General features: G+C 31.9%; 1 protein-coding gene across 3 annotated transcripts in view; it reads left to right on the plus strand.

Annotated features, from left to right (window-relative positions):
• Window positions 1–13,537, plus strand: part of CSMD1 (CUB and Sushi multiple domains 1) — a 2,222,584-nt gene that overhangs the window by 1,720,751 nt on the left and 488,296 nt on the right. For all 3 annotated transcript variants that reach the window (XM_037812751.1, XM_037812753.1, XM_037812752.1), the window contains exons 13-16: window positions 2,792–2,974; window positions 4,107–4,433; window positions 5,433–5,627; window positions 11,461–11,599. In XM_037812751.1, coding sequence (XP_037668679.1) covers window positions 2,792–2,974; window positions 4,107–4,433; window positions 5,433–5,627; window positions 11,461–11,599 — 844 coding nt within the window. The remainder of the gene's footprint in view (window positions 1–2,791; window positions 2,975–4,106; window positions 4,434–5,432; window positions 5,628–11,460; window positions 11,600–13,537) is intronic.

Consider the following 13,537-nt stretch of genomic DNA (forward strand, 5'->3'; position numbering starts at 1 on the left):
CTCTCTGAAATGAAGCTTAACTGGTATAATCATGGGACAGCTTCTTATTTCTTTTAGAGCAGAAAAATAAAAGCTACAATACATATCGACTGATTATGAACCATACTACTTTGGTAGGCAACCAGTCTAGCATCTCTAAGGCCTTTGGAAGTCCTGTGCAGACACCAAATAATGATTGTGTAGACCCAGGTTCTATGTAAGTCCAACAGAGGCTCTGCATTTCAGTAAATGAACATCAGTATCTTTGGTGGAAGCAAGTGACCACAGGACACTATCTTGACCATCATCATGAAAAACAGAAATACACTTGTCTGTATCTCTGCTGTGTCTAATTATAATCATCTTATTTCTGAAAACTCTGAAAAATTAGGCATTCCTTGACTAAATTTATATGGAAGATATTGTCCCAAAATGTCATAATTCACTTATTTTAAGAAAAAAATATGAACTTTAGCATCATAGAGATAGAAGGAAACCTCTGAAAGCCTAAGATTTGCTAATAATCATAGTAACAGATAATATTTAGTGTGTACCATGTGCCAGGTACTTCACGTGAAGCATATTATTTAATTCTCACAACTGCCTTTTGAGTAGGAAGTAGTGAGATGATGATGTGAAAATTAAGGCTAAATTGCTCATAGGGACCATGGAAAGACCAGGGGATACAAAACCAAGTCTGGCTGCCTGACCCCTGACTACTGAGTTGTGTCTGCCAGGACCCTAGGCAGCAGCCCTTTGACATCTCTGTGAGGATAAGCTATATCTGTTATAAATCATATGGGATTTTTAATTCCCTTTGCCTATTTCAGTGAAAGAAGACACTTTCAAGGCATCCCAAGAGTTAAATTCAAGTAAATCCATTCCCAGCTTGAACTCCAAAGATTATCCTAAAGAAAAAGTGTGCTCTATATCTATCTTTGGGCCTGAATTGCATCAAGGAATATTTTTGTTCTCATACAACTCTTACTGTAATGATTATCTTCTTTATTTGACAGCCTCGGTGTAAGGTTAGTAGAGCACATTGAGCCTCTAGTGAATATATATATATTTCACTATACATTATATACATATAGTATATATATTCTGTTTAAGAATACAGAAAATGTAATGTCCTTTTTTATTCAAGTCCAATGTGTTAAAGTCTTGAAACCAATATGAAATTATAAATCGATATCATCTCTTTAATATTTTCAAATACTTGAAAGTACAAGTTTCTCCTCTCAAATAAAATATGCCATCTTTAGATCAATTCGTGGACATGTGTTTGGCCTCTCAACTAGGCATGTATTTAAAACTTTTCAGAAATTCAGTTATGAGTCATTCTAGAGGCTTTTCAAAAATGAAAGCTTGATTAGAAATTTGTTGGATTGAGAATAAAACACTAATTCAAATTTACTTTTTGATTTCTGAAAGATAATGAAGTGCAAGCCCATGAAAAACTTTAGAAGGAAAATCCATCAATGTGTTTTTGAGATACCTGTTCTTAGAAAACGGCCTGTATTTGTTGAAACTTTACTTTTTCCCTGCTTCCACTCTAAATCTCCCATTCCCCCTTAGCCTATCATTCTTTAGCAGCTAGAGTGATCTTTTAAACTTGTAGTCAAACTGTGTGACGTATTATCTTAAAACCCTCCCAAAGCTTCCTGCATCACTCAGGATAAAATAGAAAGTCCAACAGGCTTCCAAGATGTGTTCTATGAATGTCTTCAAACCCACCTCTTCCAATCTATTCCTCACTAACCAGCACTGACCAGACTGGCCTTGGATCTGCTTCTCAAAAAGGTTAATTAGCTCAGGGCATTTACATTTTCTGTTTCCTCCTCCTGACTCTGCCCTTCCCCATAGTTTCAACAAGCCCTGCCCAGCATCAAGTCTTGGGATAAACGTCACCTTCACAGTCAGCAATGCTTTGCTCGCACATCCAGCACCGCTGCCTTCTCCATCCATTTCTCTGTACTCCTTTGCACTCATTTATTTTGCTTCCAAACACCTATCATTCTCTGAAATCATTTATATTATTTATTCCATCATCTCCCTCAATAGAATGTAGCCCCATGAGTACAAGAAGTTTCACTTATTTCCCCCAGCACTTAGAGCAACGCCTGATAATGTAGTTGGTCCTCAATAAATATTTTTGAATGAATAAATGAATACAGTAACACTTTTTAGTTAATAAATTCTCATGTAGTTAATATTTCAAACAGGGCAAAGTTCAAAGTATATTTATAGTTTGGGATTGTTTCCACATTTCATTACAATTACATAGTAAGGAAAACAGGTTTGACTGCATATTTTCTTTTCATCTTTCGATAATATTCATCTTGTTTCATAAATGAGTTTTAAAAAATTTTGAGAGAAATAATTTTTAAATGATATGTTGATTTAAATATTGAGTAGGGAATGATCTATTTTTATTGTTTTTTTAATTTAAAAAACATATAGATTAAAACAAAAATCTGTATTTACATTTTAGTACTAGTAAGTGCAGATAGCAAGCAGAAAATATGTGGGCCAAGAAAAATCTAGAAATTATAACATTGGCATTAACACATCTGTGTAGCCATTTGTATTCTTAAAAACAATAAACACCTTTCTCTCAAGTTTAAATTACACCTTTTTTCTGGCTGTTGTAATTCAATGTTAGATGGATTGATTGTCTTTTTGAAGCTGTTTATGAAAATGATTTTTACAACAGCAAAAATAAAACATTTGTTCATTTTCTAAATTAGACTTAAAAATGTCCATTATGTGGTTTTTAATATTTTCTTTTTCTTTTTTTTTTCCTTTTCAGAAATTGAAAAGGGAGGATGTGGGGACCCTGGAATCCCTGCCTATGGGAAGAGGACAGGCAGCAGTTTTCTCCATGGAGATACCCTCACTTTTGAATGCCAGGCAGCCTTTGAACTGGTCGGGGAGAAAGTTATCACCTGTCAGCAGAACAATCAGTGGTCTGGCAACAAGCCCAGCTGTGTATGTGAGTATTGTGCCTTATTCTGTTCTGCAACTGCCTTGCAAGGGGAAAGAAAGAGACAAAAACAGAGCATGCATTTAGGAAGGGTAGCTTTCTAAACAGCTTTAGGAGTGCTCATTTACCAGAAACATGCAAGGGTATTTTCAAATGTCAATTTTTCTGCTTTCTTCACATAATTATGATTAATCAATGATTTTATTGTGTATATCAGATAAAAGGTAGCTGAGAGTTTTCGACTAGTAAGAACATAAAACATACCAGTGCTTCCATCCAGAGCTTCTAATGCCATACTGTATTAGACTTCAGTACACCAATGGAATCCTTTTATGACTTAACGTTTTATTCTGTTTAAACCTAAGTTGCTCATCAATGTGGAACATAGTGGTTGTACTGGTTTGGAAATATTTCATAGCCAATTTAAAAGGGAATTTTTTTTTTTTTTTTTTTTTTTTTTTTTTTTAAGAATTAAACACAGCAATGGCTGGGAAAAATAAGAAATTAAGTGGAGGTAGAAGCAAACCATACCCTAAAAATAAATTCAGCACTTGCTTCCTCTAAAAGTAAATTTTCTCAAAAGTAAATTGTTCAAGAGATTTTTATATTGTTCAGTTTAAACATGGCATAATTTTTCAAGTTATTTGCTTATTAATCTTTATTCTGGAACTAATAAAAAATTAAATAACTTGAAAGGGATATACCTAAAAGCCAAAAATAAAATAAAAAAAAATAATGAAAGTGATAAGTTATCACAGAACAGAAGACTAAAGAAAAGCAATATTATTTTCTGGAAAACTAGTTTCCATGACAAAAACATATTCTCATACTAAAATATCTATCACAGATTTTCAGTCAACTTGGTAGGATTGTTTACGAATCAAGCCTATATTTGATTATTTATAGGGTCTGGTTTTGTTATATAAAATAATAAAATATTCAATTAAAATTCTACTATTTGGGGTAAGAGAGAATTTATGGTCCAGAATTACCAACTTAAAAAGAGTTGGAAAATCTTTGCTATTTACATGTATGGATTTCCTTTCCAAGTTCTTCACTGTCTAGTTTAGCAACTAGTTTCATGTTTCTAATACTTTGGATATTTGCAAAACTATTTGAAAATCTATTTCTGTCTTTGCAGTTTCCTGTTTCTTTAACTTTACTGCACCATCAGGGATTATTCTCTCACCAAATTATCCAGAAGAATATGGCAACAACATGAACTGCGTTTGGCTGATTATATCTGAGCCAGGAAGTCGAATTCACCTCATTTTTAACGATTTTGATGTGGAACCTCAGTTTGACTTCCTTGCGGTCAAAGATGATGGAATATCTGAAGTAACTGTTCTTGGTACTTTTTCTGGCAATGAAGTACCGTCCCAGCTGGCCAGTAGTGGGCACATAGTGCGCTTGGAATTCCAGTCTGATCACTCCACGACTGGCAGAGGGTTCAATATCACCTACACAAGTACGTATGACCTGAGCACCACTTTCATATTCCCACTTTATTTACAAGAATTTTAAGTTGAATTTCAAAGCTATTTCAGATGTTTTATAATCCCTATAAAAATAATTAGTGCAACAAACTTATATAGCATTATCCCAATAACCTAAAAATTGTATCACTCTATTTAGGTTAGAATTTGGGCACACTTATAGTAAAGGGCTAGATGGCTCGCCCTTCTTCTCTCTCTTTTGATTTCCCTTTTTTCCCCCTCCCTTCCCTTCTCCTTCTGTCCTCCCTCCATGCAACAAAATAATGTAGTAAAAGGGATCAAGGCATTTGAGATCAGGGTCATGGATTCAAATCCTAGCACTTGCTAATATAAATTGAATTGATACAAAAGCTAACTTTTCTTTGCTTCAGTTTCCTTGTTTGCAAAACAGATACAATGAAAACATCTAACTAAATGCATTGCTGAGATAATGTTAATATGAGTAATAGTAAAGTTATCATTTACTGACTACCTACTTTTAGGCACTGCACTTAGAATTTGCTGGTAATTATTTCATTTAGTGCTACAGCAAATCTGGAATATAGGCTTGATATTCCTCAGATTTTAAGTAAAGATATATGCTCTGATCATTAGAGTAATGTACCCAAGTTCAAAAATAAGCACAAGAGCCAAGAGTATAGCTTAGATTATTTGAGTATCTCCCCTGTCTACCACTTGCCATATTTATTCACCCTCTTTCTTAGTCTATATGAAAAGTGTTTCACAAACTATAAAATGCATTAGAGATCATAGTTGTGCATATTTATCTTTCTGCCCCCTCACCCCCACCCCTTCTCACTAGCTATTGGGCCTATTTATTTAACGTATTTTTCTATCTACAAGTGATACAACTGAAATTTGGGACAATAAATTGCTCTATAAGCATGGTTTGTTTCTTCTTTTTTAAATGCATGTAACTAACATTCGGATATTTTTATTCTAATTAATTTTCTATTTGTCATCCTTTTCAGCATTTGGTCAGAATGAATGCCATGATCCTGGTATTCCTATAAATGGACGGCGTTTTGGTGACAGGTTTCTACTTGGGAGTTCAGTTTCTTTCCACTGTGATGATGGCTTTGTCAAAACCCAAGGATCAGAGTCCATCACCTGCACCCTACAGGATGGAAATGTCGTTTGGAGTTCTACTGTCCCCCGTTGTGAAGGTTGGTGTCTGGTGACATTTGTAAAATTATTTTCCTTTGAAATGATACGTCTAACTTAAAAAAGAACAACATAGATTTAGTTAATTATTTTGTTATTCTTATCATAGTTGACTTCAATATCACCTGACTAATTTTCTTCTTAATTTTTCTGGTCTACTTTTCTAGGTAATGAAACCAGATAAAAATTTAAAGGAGAAGGCTGTTACCTCTAATTATGACTCAATCTAAAAATCTTTGTGTATACGCTCACTTCCTCCTATCAGAACACTATAGGAACAGTGAATTAACAAAGTATTTTGAAACTTATCTTTAGTCAACAGCAAAAAATACAAATTTGAAACCAAAAGAAAATACCTTTTTTGTCTTTGAGATAAGCAATGATTTAAAAGCAGCAATAAAATGTAATAGTGGCAAGGTTGGGGGAAATCTGGCATTTCCTGGGCATGTTATTGAGGGTGTAAAATCAGCCTCATAATGTAAAATCATCTTAAGGGTCTTAAATTTGTTCTGGCCATTTGAGCTATAAAATTTATTTCTGGATCAAAATCATAAGGAAATATTCAGGCACCTATGACAATAAATCTTTTCAGGAATTTTTTTGTCATGCTATTTATAACAGTGAAGAGTTGGAAACAACTAAATTTCAAACAATTAAGGATTGGTTAAATAAAACTTGATGCATTCATGCAGTGGTATAACATGCATCATTAACAAAGATTATAGCACCAAAGATGCTCATGATAAGTTACCACGTAAAAGGCTAGATTATACAACCACACGTACAATGTATGTGCATCTCATAATAATAAAAAAAACTAAGACGAGTACACATCAAAATGTTAATCGTAAAGCTCCATAACGTAAAGCTCTGTCTGAACGTGTGGCTGAAAGACTTTTGTCAGCTTTATGTTATGGAGCTAAAATGTATCTTTAAAAGTTTCCTGATTGAAACTGTCTTAAAAAAAAAAAAAGTTAATTGTCCTTATGGATGATTTTTCCTATCTTTCTTTTTACTGTTTTCGTTGTCTTCAGTCAATATGTGTTTCTTTTGTAATAGTTAAAGAGAAAATAAGTATATCAGATATAACTCACAGTTGATAAATTACTATCAGATCTAGACTACCTTAACGTAATAACAAGTCTGTGATTTGTCAAACTCTGCAGGTAGTCTAACCAGAGTCATAATCTAAATGTAGAAGGATTCAGCTCCTAAATATCTAACCAGTAAAAAAGAGGAGTTAGGTTATAAAAATATCACCTTATCCTGCCTCTGGCCCAACATTCAAAGCCATTTGCCATTATTTTAAAGAAAAATGTCTGACCAGCTACTACACACAGCATTGGCTGTCAAGTGCTAAAATCATAGTAAGACATTCTAGTTTCCATATTTTTATAAAATGTTAAGATAATTTGGTGGATGATAAGCACCATGAGGAGATGGGACATTTCTACACTGAAGGGCAAAAAAGCAATAATAGAACTTTTATTTCTGGTATTTTTTATCAAATATTTTAAACTGATATCTGTTTACATGTAATAAATTAATAGATTTGTATCCTTTGTAAGTAAATACACACACATGGGTGCTCAAGTATACGCTGCTAATACCGGTGCATGTTTAAACATGTTTGCAGACACTGCTCTAGCCAAGCATGTCACTGTTGACTTTGAAGCATGAACAACCTCATGAGAAAAAATTAATGTAAACACTATTCTCTTCTGGTCACAATTCTACCTGTCACTTAAGTGCTTTACCTCATAATAGGCTGTTTACAGATGCATCACAAGCTTCAGGAATAAATATATACCTCGGCACAATTGGTAGAGTGGAAAGGGCACTGGATTGGTGGTTCATAAAAAGCATAACGTCATATTCAAGGGAAAAATATTACATTAAAATGCACAGACAATTCTTCCATTATAAAGAAGAGAAAGTCAGACTAAGTTAAATGCAAAACCCAGCAATAGGTTGCTAATAAAGAAAATGCTTAAAAAAAAAACAAAAACAGAAAGGAATAGTCAGTGATTAAAAGAGATTTTTTAAGTTTACCTGCACCGAGGAACCCAATTACTGAGGACAGAAGAGTCTCAGAGAGGGTAGGTAGTTACTTTGTTCACATAGTTAACTAGATAGTGCCATCAATCCTTCTGATGGAAATAAATACAAATTCTACTTTAGTACTAAATGAATCTAGTAGGAAAAAATCAAATGGCAAGGAAGAATTGAATAATACAAACAGCAACGTTGGTCGAATACATGTACAAAATACCTCATATCCCTTTGAGAATATGTTTACTGTTTTTCATTGATTTTGTTTTTTAATCAATTATATACTTGGCCAGAACATAAACTTTAAAAAATTAAGATAAGTATGAGCCACATGCATTCATCATGTTACATTTAAAATATAACTATATAACAAAATTAGAACCAGAAATAAATATCTAGAAATAAAAATCAAACACACACCTGTGTTAAAAAAGAACATATACCTTAAGACATGTACTATCTGGAAACCATGAAAAGGAGAACATTCTTCTAAAGATAATGGAGATAGGAAAAATTGTACAAGGGAGAAAATGCATATCTTAAATTCTTCCATTGGTTGAACAAAATAAGAATATAAAGGAACTTGTTATTAGGATTCAGAAGTTAGAAAAATTTTAGAACAATTTAGAAGATAATATTAATAGAGATCAAAAGTTAGAAACAATAATTAAATGCAGAATCAGTTCTTTCTGATAATACCAGTAAAATTGAAAAACCTTGTGTGTTTCTAATAAAGGAAACTAGGAAAGAAGAAAATTATAGATATTGAGGAAAGTAAAAAAGAAATATCCACAATTACAAAAATTAAGATATCTGAAAAAAAGACTAAAGATTGAACATTGAGAAAGCCACATGTACCATAGGAGTGCATAAGTGAGTTCTCTATCTTTATAAAGTACAGAGAATTTTAATGTTTTTAAAACTATCAGATTATGAAAATGATGGGCTGCCTTCCTATATGACATATTATAAAACCAGCATTAATTTAATACACAAACCAGAAGATTTTTAAAAGAATAAATTATATTTATATATATTTATATGTATATATATATATATGTATATAAAATCAGGGGGAGCTTATTTTAGGTATGCAGTATCAGATAATCCATCAAGGAATTTACATTGTCAATAAATTAAAGGAGAATTTTCATTCTCAAGACCTCATTCAAGTATTTACTTTTTTGTTATTAGCTGCATAAATATGAACATCATTGGTGCTATCAGCCAGATATTTGTGACTCTCCAGCAAGTAGGATTTCATTTCTTTGATTTCTCAGGGTTTGATGGGACCTTGGGATTGGTTCAGGCCATTTAGTTGAAGTGGAAGTGACATATTCAGCTTCTGCCTAGAGCCTTTAATTGCCTTTACAAGACCTTTTCCCATGTGCCATGGCTGCTTGAAGAAAGGAGTTGTGGAGCAAAGCCCCTAGACATATAGCATATGTGAGAAATACCTTTCCTAATACAGCTACTAAAGATTTGGAATTCTTACCACAGTATAGCATAGCCTAATCTGAGCTGATAGGTACAGCAAATTTGAGATCATCGTTTAATATTTCAGGGTTTAATTTTGTTAAACTATACTGTCAAGATTAAAATATCTATTTCATTGGGATAATGAAGTGATATCAGTTCCAAAGTGCCTGGTAAATTATAAAGTGATGTGTAAAATACAAGTTAACACTAAAATAACTATTAGTAATGTGTGACAACTTAGGCATATTACCAGAAATATGACACCTCAAAATAAAAAAAAAAAAAGGTATTACTCAAGTAAACACTGAGTATAAGAAAATATTTATGACTTTATATGTATTTAGGAAATAATATTTATAGAAAAAACTCATCATGCAGATTTAATTAGAAATGTCTTGTGCACCATAAAAGTTTTCAAAATTCTGTATTGTTATATATTGTTCATATATTTTCTCTTTGGTTATTTAATTTAAAATGAAATAATTAATTAAATTGATGTTTAATTTTGTTTATGATGCATTCTATAAGGAATGTGCTTCATCACTTCAAAAAGTATAAAGATTAAATTTGATGTAATACTGATCTCTATGGACATAACATTATATAAATTGTAAGTATGAATTTAAGGGTTCAATTACAAAAAAAAATCCTTAATCTTAATTAGCAAGAATATGTTGCTTTTAAAATTATCTTTACATAAAGTAGTTTTCTTCAGAAATCAAAGTCATAAAAATATTCTGATTACCTATTATATTTTGGGGGGATATAATCAAAATAATGCATGCTTATCGCAGCAGATTTGGAAAAGACACCAAGTTAAGAAAAACACTCTCTACAAAGCAACCATCCAGTGTTTTATCCATTATTTACTTATTTTTGAATTTCCATCTCCTCTTTTCTCTGAATAAGTTTTCTTTCACCAAGTTTAGATAATGCTCTATGTACAATTTTGTAACTTGCTTTGCAATATGTAATATTCTGTCACAAAGATTTGTTCATATCAGAATTTCAAAACATTACTTTATGATATTCCAATATGTGGTCATATTCTTTTCATAATTGTTTTACTTTTCTTCTTTTTTATTTTGTTTTCTATTATAAATAAAGTTACTGATATTACCTTTTTAGTTTTCCCTGTCAGATCTTTTTAGTATCAAAACCAGTAAAGTTGTACAAATATTTTTCAGCACTTTGATACATATTGCCATTTATCCATAAAAAAGAATGTTTTCAAAAGGGATATGATGTTTAAAAGAATTTTATTTTAGTAACATGTATACATTGAAATTTCCCTTTTAGCCACATTCAAATATATAATTCAGTGGTATTAATTTCATTCACAATGCTGTGCAATCATAACCACTTTTAACTGGGCACATTTTCATATATTTTATTTGATATTTGTAGATTTACAAAGAGGATTAATAATGCCAAGGAAGTTTGAAAAATAATAGATAAAATAAAAAAAAATATGTATTCGTCTAGACCAAACATTTCTTAACTTTGGTTTTAAATATTGATACGTATTATTTAAAAATTCCTTTAGTTTATGTGGAAATGCACAATCATTTTTACTGAGTCCAAGGCATGTACCTTCCTCAAATTCTCTTTCTTCTTTATGGTTATGGATCATTGTTATACATAGCTTCAAAAGGATCAATTTGGACTAATTCTGTGTTTGTCCACTTAGATTGAAAATTTTGTTTTTTTTTTAACATTAACTGACACTTTAATATGATGTGTGTGGCAAATTAATTTAACAAAATAATTTTTATTAACTTTTAAATTAACAATTTTAATAAAATGAACACAATCCAAAGCTAATATATATCAACATATAGATGTTGAAAATGCAGTAGAAATCTGTAAACACACACCTACCCCACAGAATATTTCAGCTTTATATGAGAGGTAATTTTAAGTTTAACAATCAACAGAAATTTGTTGAATTCTGATTACATGTGAAATAAGGGTAACAATGGTGTGGAGTTCCTAATGTTGTGATGATTAAATGAGAATTCATGTAACTCATTTAGCACAGAGCATAAATTTATACCTTGTCATCAATGGATGAAAAATACTTTTCTGAATAGAGTACATGATAAATGACTATACAAGGAATATATAAGTGCTGCTTCCAATAAACTTGAAGTTTAATTGGGAATATGTCTTTAATATTTGAAAACATTAAATCCATTAACACAGAAGCAAATTCCTATGATTTTCATGGTATTGTTAATGTCTATGTAAACATATTTAATTTGCCTGATTAATCATGCATTCAATCTGTATTTTCTTTCCTAGCACCATGTGGTGGACATTTGACCTCTTCAAGTGGCGCTATTTTGCCTCCTGGTTGGCCAGGATATTACAAAGATTCTCTAAATTGTGAGTGGGTAATTGAAGCAAAACCAGGACATTCTATCAAAATAACTTTTGATAGGTAAGAAAAAACTTTTGCTTTCTTAATATGGGCCCAAGCACCTGTATATACTCAATGTCTTTATTAATATGTCTTAAAACTTAGAAATATGACAGTTCTTCATTGATTTCCCAAAAGGAGTTCACTTAACATGAATTAAGCATTTGTTTGATAAGTTTTCTTCTTGAATTTTATCTTTTAAAGCCACAGTTAAGTCATTCAGTCCTGTAACCTTTTGAGAGGTGCTGCCAGCCCAGCTCTGTGGGTTTGATATGAGAGGTTGATGGTCCTGAAAGACCATTTCCCAGTACTCACAGTGGCTGGTCTTTGAGTCTGTCTCTGGATTTGGAACCTGCCCTGGTGTTTGCACTTGGAAGCAGCTTAAGGATCCTTTAATACCTTAGGTGTTTTCTGAAGCAGCCTAGGAAAACCTCTCCTGGTTACTGGTAATTGGAAGGTAACTTTGGGCTGCAGAGCAGGCAACCTTTGTGTGTAACAGATTATGTATCTAGTGCTTTTTAGAAAGTATGTGTGATACTATCACTGAAATATTGTCTAGATTATTTATCTATGATGTATTTGACAATCTAAAAAATAAAGATGATATATGCATAGTAAAACTTGTCTCAACATTGAAATAAATTTTTTCTTAAAAACTAAAATTTTTTTGAAACTAATATGTTTTAAAGTCTAAGGAAGCATCCTTGCTTAATGTTTCAAGTTTAATCTCTGAACAACAATGGGCCTTCTCTAACAATGACGTTAGCCAGATCAATTTCTGAGTTGTAATATAAAGAATATTGCAATGTTTCAAGATACCTCAATATCATATTTTTTTGTTTTCCAGTAATTTTCTAATAATCAGTATAACATCAATATAGGGAAGGTTTTTAGCTAGGGTTGACTTATTTGAAATTATAATTCATTTTGTTGTTTATTGCTGATAGGATAATAAAGATCTCCAGTAGGATAATTCCTCAGAAGAAATGAAAATTAGGGTTTAAGTATTCATGTTATTGGAGAATAGATTCCTGCATATGATTGTAATCATTTGGGAAAAAAAAAACTATACTTAATAATTCAAATTTGGTTTCTATTAACCTTTATGCTTTCTGCTTTACTTATTAAAAGCAGTCTTTATACACCCCAGTTCAGCACAATTTATTAATACCCTATTTTCAGTTGCCTAAACAAAGCTATTCATTTAATTTTTACAAATTTTGTCTTTTCAATATTGTTTACTGTGATATTATGCTAAATTCCATTTATGCATACCCAATATTTACAATATTGTCATATACTTTTGATTATCTTCTTGAAATAGTACAAAACTCCTATTACTGATGCAATTTTTCACACCCTGAACCAAGGGCTGACAGCCTAATAAAGGATGTGCTTCTACATACAAATTTTAAATTCCATGCTAATGGTATCATACAATGTGTTTTAGTTTGACAAATGATGAAAAACATTCAGATTTTTCTGTTTCTGAGGTTACCCTGGAAATCTTACAGTTGTTGAGATGTGTACTATATCAGTCCCAGATTTCCCTAAACAGAGAGGGTATGAAACTTTTAGAGCAAATATTTCAGATGAGATTTATTTTATGCTTGTCCAGTCCTCATGACTTCGAACTCAGAAAACTGAGAATCATAGAGCCTTAGAGGAAAGTGTGGAATTGTAATAGACAAAGTTGACACTGTCCTACCACAAACGCACTAGTCTGTGGCCCCCTTGTTCTGGCCTAGCCTCATAATAGCTAAATTGTTTGAATAAATCTTCTGTGGGACAATGGAGGACAGGAAATGAAAACCTAGTTACACGTAAGAATATACAATTATTGTGCATTTGCGCCAAGAGAAGTGTGCATAATATAATGAAAAACAGGGGAGAGGTCTTTGGTTTCAACATCTTTTTGTTGTCACGTACTATGAAATTAATTTAAGGTACCTTCCTCTC

This window comes from Choloepus didactylus, chromosome 20, assembly GCF_015220235.1.
Source record: "Choloepus didactylus isolate mChoDid1 chromosome 20, mChoDid1.pri, whole genome shotgun sequence".
NCBI lineage: Eukaryota > Metazoa > Chordata > Mammalia > Pilosa > Megalonychidae > Choloepus > Choloepus didactylus.